General features: G+C 43.8%; 1 protein-coding gene across 5 annotated transcripts in view; it reads right to left on the bottom strand.

Annotated features, from left to right (window-relative positions):
- The window catches only part of Enox1 (ecto-NOX disulfide-thiol exchanger 1), a 560,948-nt gene that overhangs the window by 106,859 nt on the left and 441,712 nt on the right, over positions 1–12,377 (bottom strand). For all 5 annotated transcript variants that reach the window (XM_060391472.1, XM_060391474.1, XM_060391473.1 and 2 more), the window contains 2 exons: positions 7,313–7,419; positions 3,130–3,247 (listed from right to left, as the gene is read on the bottom strand). In XM_060391472.1, the coding sequence (XP_060247455.1) occupies positions 3,130–3,247; positions 7,313–7,419 (225 nt within the window). The remainder of the gene's footprint in view (positions 1–3,129; positions 3,248–7,312; positions 7,420–12,377) is intronic.

Below are 12,377 nucleotides of genomic sequence, written 5' to 3'. Positions count from 1 at the left end.
CTCTGTTAATCATTTATACAGCAAAAAAAAAAAAAAGGTAAAAACAGAATCAAATATTACTTATAACCAGAAAAGCAGAGGCATATTGAAATATTTTGATCATTAAAAATTAAAACCTGAGGTATCGTACAAGTCCTTATATACATAATCAACCGTGTTGTTTCTAGACATAAAGTCAGTTTGCTCCATCTCACTGGAAAACGCCCCTGCCTGCAGCTGTCTTTAGGAGGGAGGTGGCACGCAGAGCTGGCATTGGGAGCCCAAGCCTGACCACCTGAGGAGTACGGCCTCGCCTTGTCCTCTGATCACAGGCAGAAGGTTCCCTAAATGGTGTTGTTTTTTTATGGGATGTCCAACATTGTCGGGGCCAGCTATTTCTTTAGAATATTTGAGGCAGAAGGGGAAAAGGTTTCAGTTGAGAGGAGCTGGGCAAGGGATGGATCCTGCAGAGGAGAGAAAAATCTCATTTTCATGTCTGTCTTTGGCAGTTCTCATCAGTTCACCAGAGCATTACATTTTGGAGAAACAGCTCCCACGTCTGGGTGACAGGCAGCCACACATTTGTACCTAAAAGTGAGTGATGGGAAAAGGTGTTTCCTTTAGGCTATGGGCTCTCTGTACCTCCTCCTTTGCTTCAAGCCATTATTAGCACAGTTTAGTCCAAAGACCAGATGGGAATTCTTGCCCATCAGGCACTGTCCCTGAATACTCAGGGCTGAGGGAAAACAACGGCCTGCTTGTTGGCAGGAATTCCAGGGCCCAGCAGAATAAAAATGGTCAGCTGCTTCTCTTCCCTTTAATCAGTCCTGTGCTCTCTGCCGAAACCACATGCCACGTCCTCTGGCCCGGCTCGTTTGAAGAAACACAAAAAGGACTTTGAACTGCTGGGGCCTGGCATCTGAACTCTAGTCCTTTCATCTCTTCCCTCGGTACACGGCAGACAGCATGCACTGCATTTGCTCATTAATTCTGCTGACCAAGTAACACGCCTGGGGAAAGTCTTTAGAGTGTATGCTACACCTCATGCTCTCAGTGAGTTCATGCTCGCGTCGGGTGCCTGGTGAGCGAACCTAGAGAGGTCTGGAAAACTGCTCGCCAGCAGACCTCCCGGGAGAACTGCTGTTTCCTGAGGAGGGTCCCTGCCTCCTCCTTGGACATATCTCCAGCTAAGTTAGGGTATCAGCCCTGTGGATCTATGGTCGCTGCTGTGGCTTGCCAGATCTCCTCAATGAGACCTCCTGTTTACACATCCTTATGCTGGTTTACCCTAAACTAACTGAGAAGTTACACACATTTCTCCCTAGGCAAACGGGCAGATTGTTTAAAAAGAAATGTTGTATGTACAAAACGAAAGGCCTGGCTTCAGTTCAGAATTTTGGATTGACTCAGTTCTTCTACACCTAACATGAGGATATAAAGAATGCAACTTTCACCTTCAAAAGTGATAAAAAAAAAAAAAAACTATTTTAAAAAAGACAGTTTATGTCAAGATCACATGGAGTTTCAGAAAAATCACACAAACACCCCTTCTTTTCACCTGTGAAGTCTTACAGAACAGGCCTGTGAGGACAGAACCATAGAGCGGAACAGTCCTGAGAAATGTAGTCTCCATCTCCTGAGAGATGTGACTGCTGGGCTAGCTTTCAGACAATGGACGTGGCGTGAGGAAGGCCTAGAGGTACAGCGTTTGCTTGCACTGTGCCTTCAGCTTCTAGAACGTCAAGGATGGGATTTAGAGGGAAAGCTCTCTGTCCTGCAAGCTCCTGTCTCAGTGGATCCTGATGTTGTCGGGAAAGAGACTGATGTCTGTCAGTGCAGCTTTCTGTGCCACTTAACATTCTACAGAGACACATTCATCGTCCATTTTCTCTTCTGACATCCACCTGATTTTGTTTGTGGTCAAAGCCCCATGTTCCCCAGGTTCGGGGACTGCTATTAAAAATCACTATTACCCAGAATTCCTGACAGTCCTTACCCTGTCCCTTCCCAAGGGAAACAACAGACAAGCACTGTGTCATGTTGGGCTGGTGAGTGGCTACACTTCGTGTTTAACTGTGCATATTATAAATAACTGACCTCTCCTATGTAGGCTGTCTATTGTCATTTCATCTCGGGGAACTTTCAGAGGCAAAGGTTGTGTGTGTGCATGTGTGTGTGTGTGTGTGTGGATCTTTCCAACCTTTACACTTTCACCAACAAATCATCCAAGATCCTCTGGTCAGTCACCTGCAATCTGTTGGTTGAAAACCAGAGATGGGGGAGCTAGAGAGATGGCTCAGAGATTAAGAACACTGCTTGCTCTTCCAGAGGTCCTGAGTTCAATTCCCAGCAACCACATGGTGGCTCACAACCATCTATAATGAAATCTGATGCCCTCTTCTGGCGTTAAGGTATACATGCAGTCAGAACACTATATGTAATAAAACAAATAAATCTTTAAAAAACAAACAAACAAACAGAGACAGGTATGTGCTTTATTCTCTTATACACCTAAGATGAAACTCTGATTTTCTTTTCTGGCAGTGGTGGTGACCATGGGTCTTCCTGGGTCCATGAGACAGTATCCCTACTGACACAGACCTTCCATGTGACCTAGGAGACATAGGTAAGATGGAGCACACGAGGCAGGCTTTCTTTAAGCTTCACTCTTAGCTCAAGGGGTACCAAGTATGGCTCCCGTCTTGATGAAAGGTTAGGTGAGCTATACTGGAGAAAAATGTTTAATTTTCCAGCATGCTGGCTTGGAGGTTAGGAAGCTGCTTTAGGGATTAAACAACTCCTAAGCAAGAAGTCCATGGACTGAAACCAAATTTCATCTGTAATTCAGCATCAGCTATGGCTGCCACACTCTGGAATAGGAGTTTTATGGGAACAGGCAAATATCCCTGAAAAAAAAAAGTGTAATGGTCCCAGATCTACATATGGAGAGACAACTGGGACAATTTAAATCACTGTGTTCCAAGGAGGAGTTTAACGTTCTATTAATAAAATGTAGTCACTCAAAAGATGAAAGTTTAGTGTAACTCAAATAAAAGTGAGTTATGTGGCCATTTCCCTGCACTTATTCCCCATGTAAGATTCGGCGCTCATTATGATCCCTCCCGGGGACCCGGCAGTTACTGGTATTACCTGATTCATCGACTCTCATTTTTTTAGTTGGGCTGTCACAGTTCTCGTCATCAGACATTTCCATCTCCTCCTCACGACGGATGCCCATGAGCTGCTCACTCTGAGCGTTGCGGAGCTCCTGAAAGCACAGGGTATGCGAACATCAGAAATGCGGCCATTTATCATCGGACCATCTCCCCGTGGTCTCTGGCAGATTACGACTCACACAGCAGCATTTAGAGCCTAACGCTTCCGTCCTAAATCATCTCCCAACACCTAGAATAATGTTGTGAGGGGAATGGGTCAGAAGAAAGACCGAAGGCTTCGGTGTCAGACTTGGGAGAAACCCCTGCTCACCAATGTCATCACTGTAAATGCTCTTTGGTAAGGTAGTTAATCTCACTGCAGTCTCAGTTTCCTGATTTACAAAAAGGGGATAAGAGTGTCTGCTCCAGCAGGGCTGCTGAGAAGTGATGGAGAAATAGCTGTTACGTAGCTGGCATACAGAAGTGACATCAACTGCTGGCAATGATGTGAGTGATGGGGTTTAGCATTGGTACTATTGTGGTTTTAAGGACACAACTACACACCCATTCGCTCAGCTTGCTTACTGGAGTATTCTGGTGCTAATGGTTTGGAGGATGAAATGAGTTGACAAAAGCAAAAGACTTGAGGGTATATACGTGTATACATGTGACATGCACATGTGTACATGTGTGAGTATGCATGTGTGCATGCTTGTGAGTGTGTGTGTATGTGTCCAGCAACTGAAGTTTGTGTCTTCCTCTATTGTTCTTCACCTTACATTTCTGATCCAGGGTCTCTCACTGAACTTGGTGTTCACTGGTTCAATTATACTGGGTGGCAAAAGCCCTAAAAACCATTTTTTTTCTTCACTCTGGATCACAAGTGAGTTCCAATGTAGTTATTCATATGGGCACTAGGGGTCCAAACTTTTGTCCTCATGTTTGCTTACAGACTGAGCTATTCCTCAGGCTCTGCATGTAAAAGACTCTTGGTCTCATGGTAGATATTATGTTCAGTTGACATGTATGTCCCTGTATATGATTTATCCAAACATTCATACCATTCATATATTCATGAAATAAAACTCAAAAGATGCTGAATCAAATAAATACAGAAAGAACTTCTCTTTTAGCGCCCATTACCACTTTCAATGGGATGTAGTTCTGTGGTAGTAATGGTCTTCACATTACTATTATGACAACAGTTCTGAGGACCTGCCATGTCTGGTGACCAGGGCAGGGGCTACTATCAAGTCAGGACATTTCATTGAGCCCCTGTCTATTTATCTATTAAGGGGAATAATATTAGGACAAGGGAATTTGGCTGCAATAGCTTATCAGAAATACATTGTAAAGGGAACAGAATCATACATAAAATCCTTACTAATGTTTCTAAAAGCAGAACGTTGTAATTGTTTACATTAATTAGCTATATCGTTATTTTATACCCAGCTTTGTGTTATGAAATTGTGAAGCCTTATACATCCCGTTCTCTAGCATTCTCAGAGACTGAGAACAGAGAAAGGAGCCATTGTTCAGTTTTCTTCTTTTAAAGTCTTCTAATTAAAAGCCAAATATTTACTATGCTAATTTTGCTTTATAAAAAATCTGCGAGTAACAGTGAAAATAAATTGCTCCACCAGTTTATTAGGGGCACGGTTCCTGTGGACCTATACTTGCTGCTCTGGCTGAGGAAGTCTTTCCTCAGCTCACAGATCTGACCTGAAGCAGGATGGGAAAGAAATCCTCGTTGTTCCCAGTCACCTAACGGACACCTCTGTACCCAGGGAATTATCTCTGTGGAGGACAGGGAAACAGGAGGGTAGACAGAGGACAGCCCTGAGAGGCCACCAGGACAATAAACAACACCTCCCTTGGTGACCATGCCATCTAGAAGAAAGAGGGCTGAGTCTGTCTTAAAATAAGGCTACCAGGTCTTGGAGGTAGATATCACATGTGATTAGTGGGAAATTTTCTGGGTATTGGACGGCTAATTTTTCTACTGATAAAGAGCCCAATTTAAAAAAAAAAAAAAAAAAAAAAAAAAAAAACAAGGAAAAATCAGGTGGAAATAATAAGTCTGAAAGGGCAGTTGCTTAGTTCTGCAATTAACAACAAACTGTCATCTGACAGTTGTTTTGTGGGGAAGGTGGCAGAATGGGACAATACTGGAAGGATGGGAAGCCAGGGTGTTTCCACAGGGTAGCGGTGGTTCAACAGAATCACTAGCACTCTAATAAATCTGTAGAGGTGTTGCAGGTAATTAACAGATGCTGTACATGGGAACTCGGGGAAAAAAAAATCAAGCCAATTACCAAGCTTATATGCAACTGAGAAATCATCTACAGTGTTAAATTACTAACTGGTATTTAATCAATTAAGCGACACGTAGGAGGGGGAAAAAGGCAATTTATAATTCTGTTTTCTAAAAGGTAAGGTGCAAGAGGCAGGAGGGACTTCTGAGAATGACACTCCACTCCTCCATCCTATCCCCCAGGACCAAGAAAGCAAGCAGGATTTCTCAGTCCCAGGCAGGGACCCTGGCATGTCCTGCTTTAAATAGTACTAGAAGTGGGATAGGGGAAGATGGGAAGTGGAGTGGGCCCAGGCAGGAAACAAGGCTAAGACTGGTGTCTGATGTCTGCTGACACACGTGGAAAGTGGCCTTTCTGTGCTGCTCCTGTGATTGTAGCATCCTGTCACTTGCTGGGCATCTGTTAAAATTTCGCTTAGTTACATTTGATTTTATATGAATTTTTAAAAATCTAAAGGTTTGCCATTCTCAAATCTGAATCATCGTTGAATCATGGTTTGCGGACTTCAGTTTGGGTCTTCATAACCCTCACTGGCTTTGTTGCACTGTAAACGGAGGCCTCTTGAAAATCAACTTCGGGTCTCATTTCAGCGTCAGAGAGAACTTCAGCTACATATCCTTTCTTTGTTTGGGAGCACTTAAGGAATTAAAGAGAGAGCCTACCTCCTCCTCACAGTCCTCTCAACAGTGGAAGAGAGCTGTAGCAGTCACCAGACACCTTGCTAGGCACTAGTGAACACAACTGAAAAAGGCCCTCACCGACAACTGTATTAGTGTTTTCAGCATCCCATTACCTTGAAGTTACTCAGCATTAGCCATAATAAGAGTGACAATAAAGAATCTATTTAGTATTCATGTGGATATTACATGTAGTGCCATTGGTATTCAACAGCAATTTAGCATTAGTTAATGGGCACTTAAAATGCTACCCAGATGATTGATATCATAGTACACTGTGGTTCCTCAAACTCTTCATAAAACACTTATTTTACAAGTGTGAGCCAAAAACATTCCATAAATAAACCTTACCTTCTATAACTTTGTGATTTTTTTTTGAAAGAGGGGAGTGTCTTTTAGAGAACTTTACTGTTAACATGCTAGAAATGAAGAGGCATCCAAATGAAAAACATTTTCTTGTTTTTTTTAAAAAAAGAAAAGGAGCAAAAGCAAAGGAAGACAGTATACTTACTTTTCTGTGACAGCTTCAAAGCGTACACTACAGGTGGAGTCAAAAATAACAGCTGGATGACCAATGACTAATGACACAGCTTGGTCTGTCTAGGTGGCAAGGAAAGCCAAATTGTGGCCTCTTTCCTTGGCGGTAGATACTCACACGTCACGCATGCACTGATGCTGTGAACTCAGCTAGCCTGGACATTTCCCCCCATCGTGAGATATGCTCTGGGGAGAGATGTAACAGAACCTCCTGGCTAGGCCAGAGGACTAGGCATGGCTAATGACAGGAAGACATGGAGAAGATGGCAGACTTGCCACTTCAAGCCGAAAGAGCCAACTGTCCTCACCACATAGATCGCTGAGGAAAGACTCTGTGCTCAGGGATTAGTGTTCTAAATTGGCTTTTTTTTTTTTTTCAGTCTAATTTTAGAGAAAGCATTTGTTTCTGAGCCATCTCTTTTCTACGGGTGGGGAAGAGTCTTCTTTGTTCTAAGTGTGAAGCCAGCTGCTTTTCTGGACAAGGAATGAAGCGGAGCTGGAGGTGGAGGGGACAATGAGACAGGACGATGGCAGGAGGATGGCGGGAGGACTGCCCACAGTAACAAGACCTTTAACGGCTACAGCCACACTATTCTCTGCCAATCCAGCTGTGTGATGGTGGGGAGAAAGTAACAGTAAAATCACCAACCTCAGAATGCTTTCGCCAAATGTCTATGTTCTTGCGCTGAGCTTTCGAGAAATGGTCCCAAGCTTTTTGTCTGGTAGAAGCGTTGAAAACGGCCACAATCTGCTCAACTTTGGTGAACAAGGAAGTCAAACAAGACAAGTAATTTATGTTGTGATCACTATAGGGAAGCAAAGCAAAGACACTAGGAGTCTATGGATGATGTCACAGTAGAAACAACATCATCAATATCCATCCAATCTGTGCCTTTTTTTTTGTACTTACATTTTTAGCAAGGTTGGGGATGTCTCCCTTCAAGTCTGTCTCCATAACGTTAGGTTAAAACAAATTCTATCGATGACTGGGGAAAGGATCATGGGCATTGACCTCCAGGCATCCTATAGCTGCTGTTAAATCTAATATGGCAGATTACAGACCTATATCTATAGCTATATGGAGCCTGGCACTGTCATACAAATAAAGGTATGTAAAATCCTACCTCGCTAAGGGCTTCAAAGTAAAATGAAGGTGGAGTGTCTGCAGCCCAAGAACCAAATATGCATTGATTTTCTCTTGCTGCCATCTCAGGGGCTAAGTACAACCCACTGAAGACACTACTCTAAGGTCCAAATTGGGGCATGAATAGTCATGTTATTGCTTCCTCAGCCTCAGGGACCATTTTCCTCCATGTTCTTTTCTTCTCTAAGGACTGAAGCCAGTCTTACTGACCATCAGCTGGTAACAGGAGCCACCTCTTCCTTGTGGAGACAGACCAAAGTTCGCCAGAGCAACAGCTTTAGCCTGTGGGTCTGACTTTTAGTACCACACAAGGCTTCCCATTCTTTAGTGAGTTCATCCCCTATCTTCTGGTGTTCCACAAACACTCTCATAAGCATCCCCTCCCGGCTCTCACACCACTGAGGTTTTAATTCTATCACCTTGATTTCACTGATCAGTTCTGTTATCTCCAGGCACAGTGCTATTTAGATGGTAAATGTTAAGGGCTTTTGAAAATCTTAAGAGAAAGGGGTGAGATCTTAGTGGATGGTAGGTATGGGGCCACCTAACTATAGACCTGGTCTTGCTTGAACAGCTGTTGATCTGGTAGGCACCGGATTAAGAAGGCTAGTGATCTGAATCAGTCACACGGTTCAACCTGACCTTCAAAATATTGAGCTCAGTTCTTATGGATGCTAACACTGTATCCCATACTTCTTTCCTAAGTGGTCCTGGGGCTCCATTATAAAAAAGGACTTCAATTCTCTTCTGGATCTCCTAATGTTAAAAAAAAAAAGTCACAATTGCAAAGCCCCCAAAGGAGAGTGACACTCAATGGCACAGCTTTAAAAATTAGCACACGAAACGCACAAGTACACATGCGCTAGGCCAGCGGCTTTCCACCTTTGGGTCGAGATCCCTTCTGGGTGTCTACTACCCTTTCACAGGGTCACATAAGACCATCTGAGATGTTAATGTTATGATTCATAACAGCATCAAAATTACAGTTATAAAGTAGCAGCAAAAATAATGTTATGGCTGAGGGTCACCACAATGTGTGGGACTCTATTAAAAACTTGTAGCACTAGGAAGGTTGAGAACCACTGTGCTAGAGGGAAGGAAAGCGTGTTTCATTCCTCACAACGCTGTGGACATATCCTACCATGCCAATAAATACTTCCTGGCCTTGGTCTTCAGTTACTTTCCCATGGAACGTTTGTGTCTGTTCTTTCACTGAGAAGGACTTCAGTTGTAAACTACCTTCTCTAGCAAACTCCACCCTCATGTTACACTCTGAACCTGTTTTGCTCAATTTTAAGAAGAGCATTCTCCACAGGTGTGGGTTACATTCTCCCTGTGCTTCTGTGGAGTCCCTTCTCTGCCCCACCTGAGGAATCAGCTTTCAGATTAGTTACCTTGAGCCACCATACCTGATGACCTTCACCTGACCTTTACCCTCAGTGTGTAGCGGGGCGTGGCCACTCGGGCTTTCTGCTTGCTTTGTCTACCTGCAAGGCTAGAATCAGGGTGATTTTGGCTGCCCCTTGCAGGGTCAGCTGGGAGAAGCCACCAGTCAGCTCAGATAAAGCCAATTGGCAGGTGTGGTGACCACGAGGCTCCATGGCTTAAATAGCTTTGACATCATTTAGAAGAAGAAAAGCTACGGTGTCCATAGTGAGTACTTGGGTGGTGATAAGCAAGATGCTGCTGTTTGCTAGGAAAGATTCTTAATGAAGATGAGAGAATAAAGAGTCAATGGTGTATATTCATAAATGGAGAAGAGGATGAAGGAAGAGAAAATACTAACAATCATAAAGGAGTGCAGAGGGGAAAACAGAAACCAGAACCTGGTTCACTATGGTTCAGGTTAAAGGCAAAAACATTCACACAAGTATCTACTGAGGTATGTTTGATGAAAGGTACATAACTCAGTTAAACTTGATTACTTTATTTGAGGCCTTGAAGTAAATTTATTCACTCATTCACTCATTCACTCATTCACTCATTCATTCATTCAACAAATACCTGGGGATCTGATCAAACACCAGGCCACTGATTATTAGATACTGGATTTTGTTCTTGTTTTTGACGACATTTAAGTCTTGGAGATGACAAAGAAATGAAAACAGGTAACTACTCTGTACAGGAGAGGTATGTTGGACCACTTTGAGGAAAACAGTACAAAGCAGTGAAGTTGGATCATGGAACAAGGGATCCTGTCAGAAAGAAGGTGACATTTTGCCAGGCCTTGGTGACTCACCACTTGCTCAGCAGAGAAATCCACGTGGCTCTTTGTAAGGCTGGAGCTGTGAAAGGACTTTACATGGAAGTAGCTGGAAGGGAGTGGGGTGAAGACCAGGAGAGGAGAGATGTGGAAGGACCCTGTTAATGAAAGCCATGGAGTTGCAGATGTAGATCAGGGGACACAGGCCAGTGCGAGTGATATAGACGAACAGAAGGAGGCCTGAATGAGAGCAGAAGCTGTGACTGGAAGGTGGAGTGAGCAGTCATCTGGTAGGAAGCAGTGAGGGGGTGACTTGCTGAGAGGATGTGGGGAGGAGGCCAGGATGACTCAAGCTTCAGAAGAGCATCGGAGGTGCAAAGAAGCACAGATGGAGGTCTGAGCAGGGAGACAGGGAACTGGCTCTGAGATATGCCGAGCTCGAGGATTTGCTGCAGGCGACCCAAATGGAGCCGAACTATAATCGAGGTTCAGAAAAATGTCCGGATTCTAAGATATGCCTCCAGTTCTCTGGGCATTGTCTCAATCTCCTACAGAGTTCTCTTCAAGAAGATAATTAATTAAAAGGAAGACTACATGGGATTTAATTATATTCTTTTCTTATGAGATTTTTACACTTCCTACCTCGTCTGTCTGTCTTCTCTTTCTCTCACACACACATGCACGTAAGCATGCATGCAAACACGCAGAAAAATGGTGCAACTCAACACAGTTCTAGACATTTGTCTCTCGAATGGAAGTGTCCAGGCTCATGAAAGAGAGCTTGGGTGAGTGTGAATCCATCAACAGGAGAAAGGCACAATGGAGACAATGTCCCAGTGAATGTGGCTACCAAGGTAGCCTGGCTCTGAAACCACAAACCCGGATGGTGTTAGTTTTGACGTCACAGGTGGACCAGATGCTGACCATTGTCTCTGTGAAAGACTCAAGAAGCCTGTGATAAACCTTAACTGCTTCCCTGGTGGTGTTCACACTGCTCATTCTACTCACTGTGAAGGCACACGCAATTACCACACAACTTCACTTCTCAGAGGAAGTCATACAGAGAGGGCATGAAGGCTGGTACTTCCTCCAAACAGTAGCTCTCAGACAGCTGTGCTGTAGGCAGATCACACTCAGTCCAGCTTTGCCACCCTGGCAGTCCAGAAGGCAAGAAGGCTGCCAGGGTTCTGTGTCAGATGAGAAGCTTAAGTCCTGCACCATGAGTGCTACTTTTTATTTTCTTAACTTACGGAAGCAAAAAGCATTGCCCTGATAGTTTGGAACTATTATCTATAGAGCTTTCAGTTAGAAAATGCAGATTTGCCAGATCCACCTTGCAGCTCTTACCTATCTATCCCCTTCTTTGTGTTTTTCGTAAGTTGGGTTTTCTGAGGATCATGAGAAAAGTCAAAGGATCACCTCTCTAGAAGCTTGAAGAAATGCCAGACTTCATTAGATGCCATCCTAGAGTGTGTACTATACCCAGAAGGCTTAAACAGAGAGAAGGAAAGGGCATGCAGACTTGATGACACTGCCAGCTCCCCTGTGTGGTCATAAATCCCTATTTGTGATTATCCCTTAGGCTATGCATGTGCACAGGTATAGACACCTGTAGACATACAAAATGCACACAGACATATGCACACTTCAATGTCAAAAAAACACTTCTTGGGCATGAGAGACTTGGTCCCAAGATCACTGGTTGCTCTTCCAGAGGATGGGGTTTTATTTCTATCACCCAAATGGTGGCTCACAACTGTCTCTGTAACTCCAGTCCCAGGGGATGTGACACTCTCTTCTGGCTGCATGGGTGGTGTGCAGACATACATGCAGGTAAGACACACACACAGTGGGAGTTTTGCCTCATATTGTCTTTGAGAGGGGTGTGACCTTTGCCAGCTTCAGATAGTTTAATTCTGGGGACTCTGAGAGGGTATAAATGCCAGAGCTTAGAGAGGGATGGGAATGCTTGAAGGAAGATGGCTGCTGCTCCCAGTTGTTGTTGTTGCAGCTTGGTGAGAAGAAGCTGGAGCTATCCTGCCTATAAAAACTGGACTTGCCACCAAGAAACCCAATGACCCTAATCATCAGCAAGTAGTTTAAAGAGAATTATGGCCCCTCTCCCCACTAACCTTTTTTCTCTCCTACCTGGTATTGGGGTGTTGTAAGAGACTGGGAAGGTAGAGGCATAAAGAACCCCAATAAAATAGATAAAATTGCACACCAACATAAATATGTATATATATGCCTAAACATACATACATACATACAGGTATACATTTCTTGAATACTAAATACCTTATAAACCCTCTTGTGTGCTTTCCCTATCCCCAGATGTTTGGACATCTGCTAGCTATAGAACAGTCT

Source organism: Meriones unguiculatus, chromosome 9 (genome assembly GCF_030254825.1).
Source record: "Meriones unguiculatus strain TT.TT164.6M chromosome 9, Bangor_MerUng_6.1, whole genome shotgun sequence".
Lineage (NCBI taxonomy): Eukaryota > Metazoa > Chordata > Mammalia > Rodentia > Muridae > Meriones > Meriones unguiculatus.
This window is presented reverse-complemented; position numbering and strand designations above follow the sequence as displayed.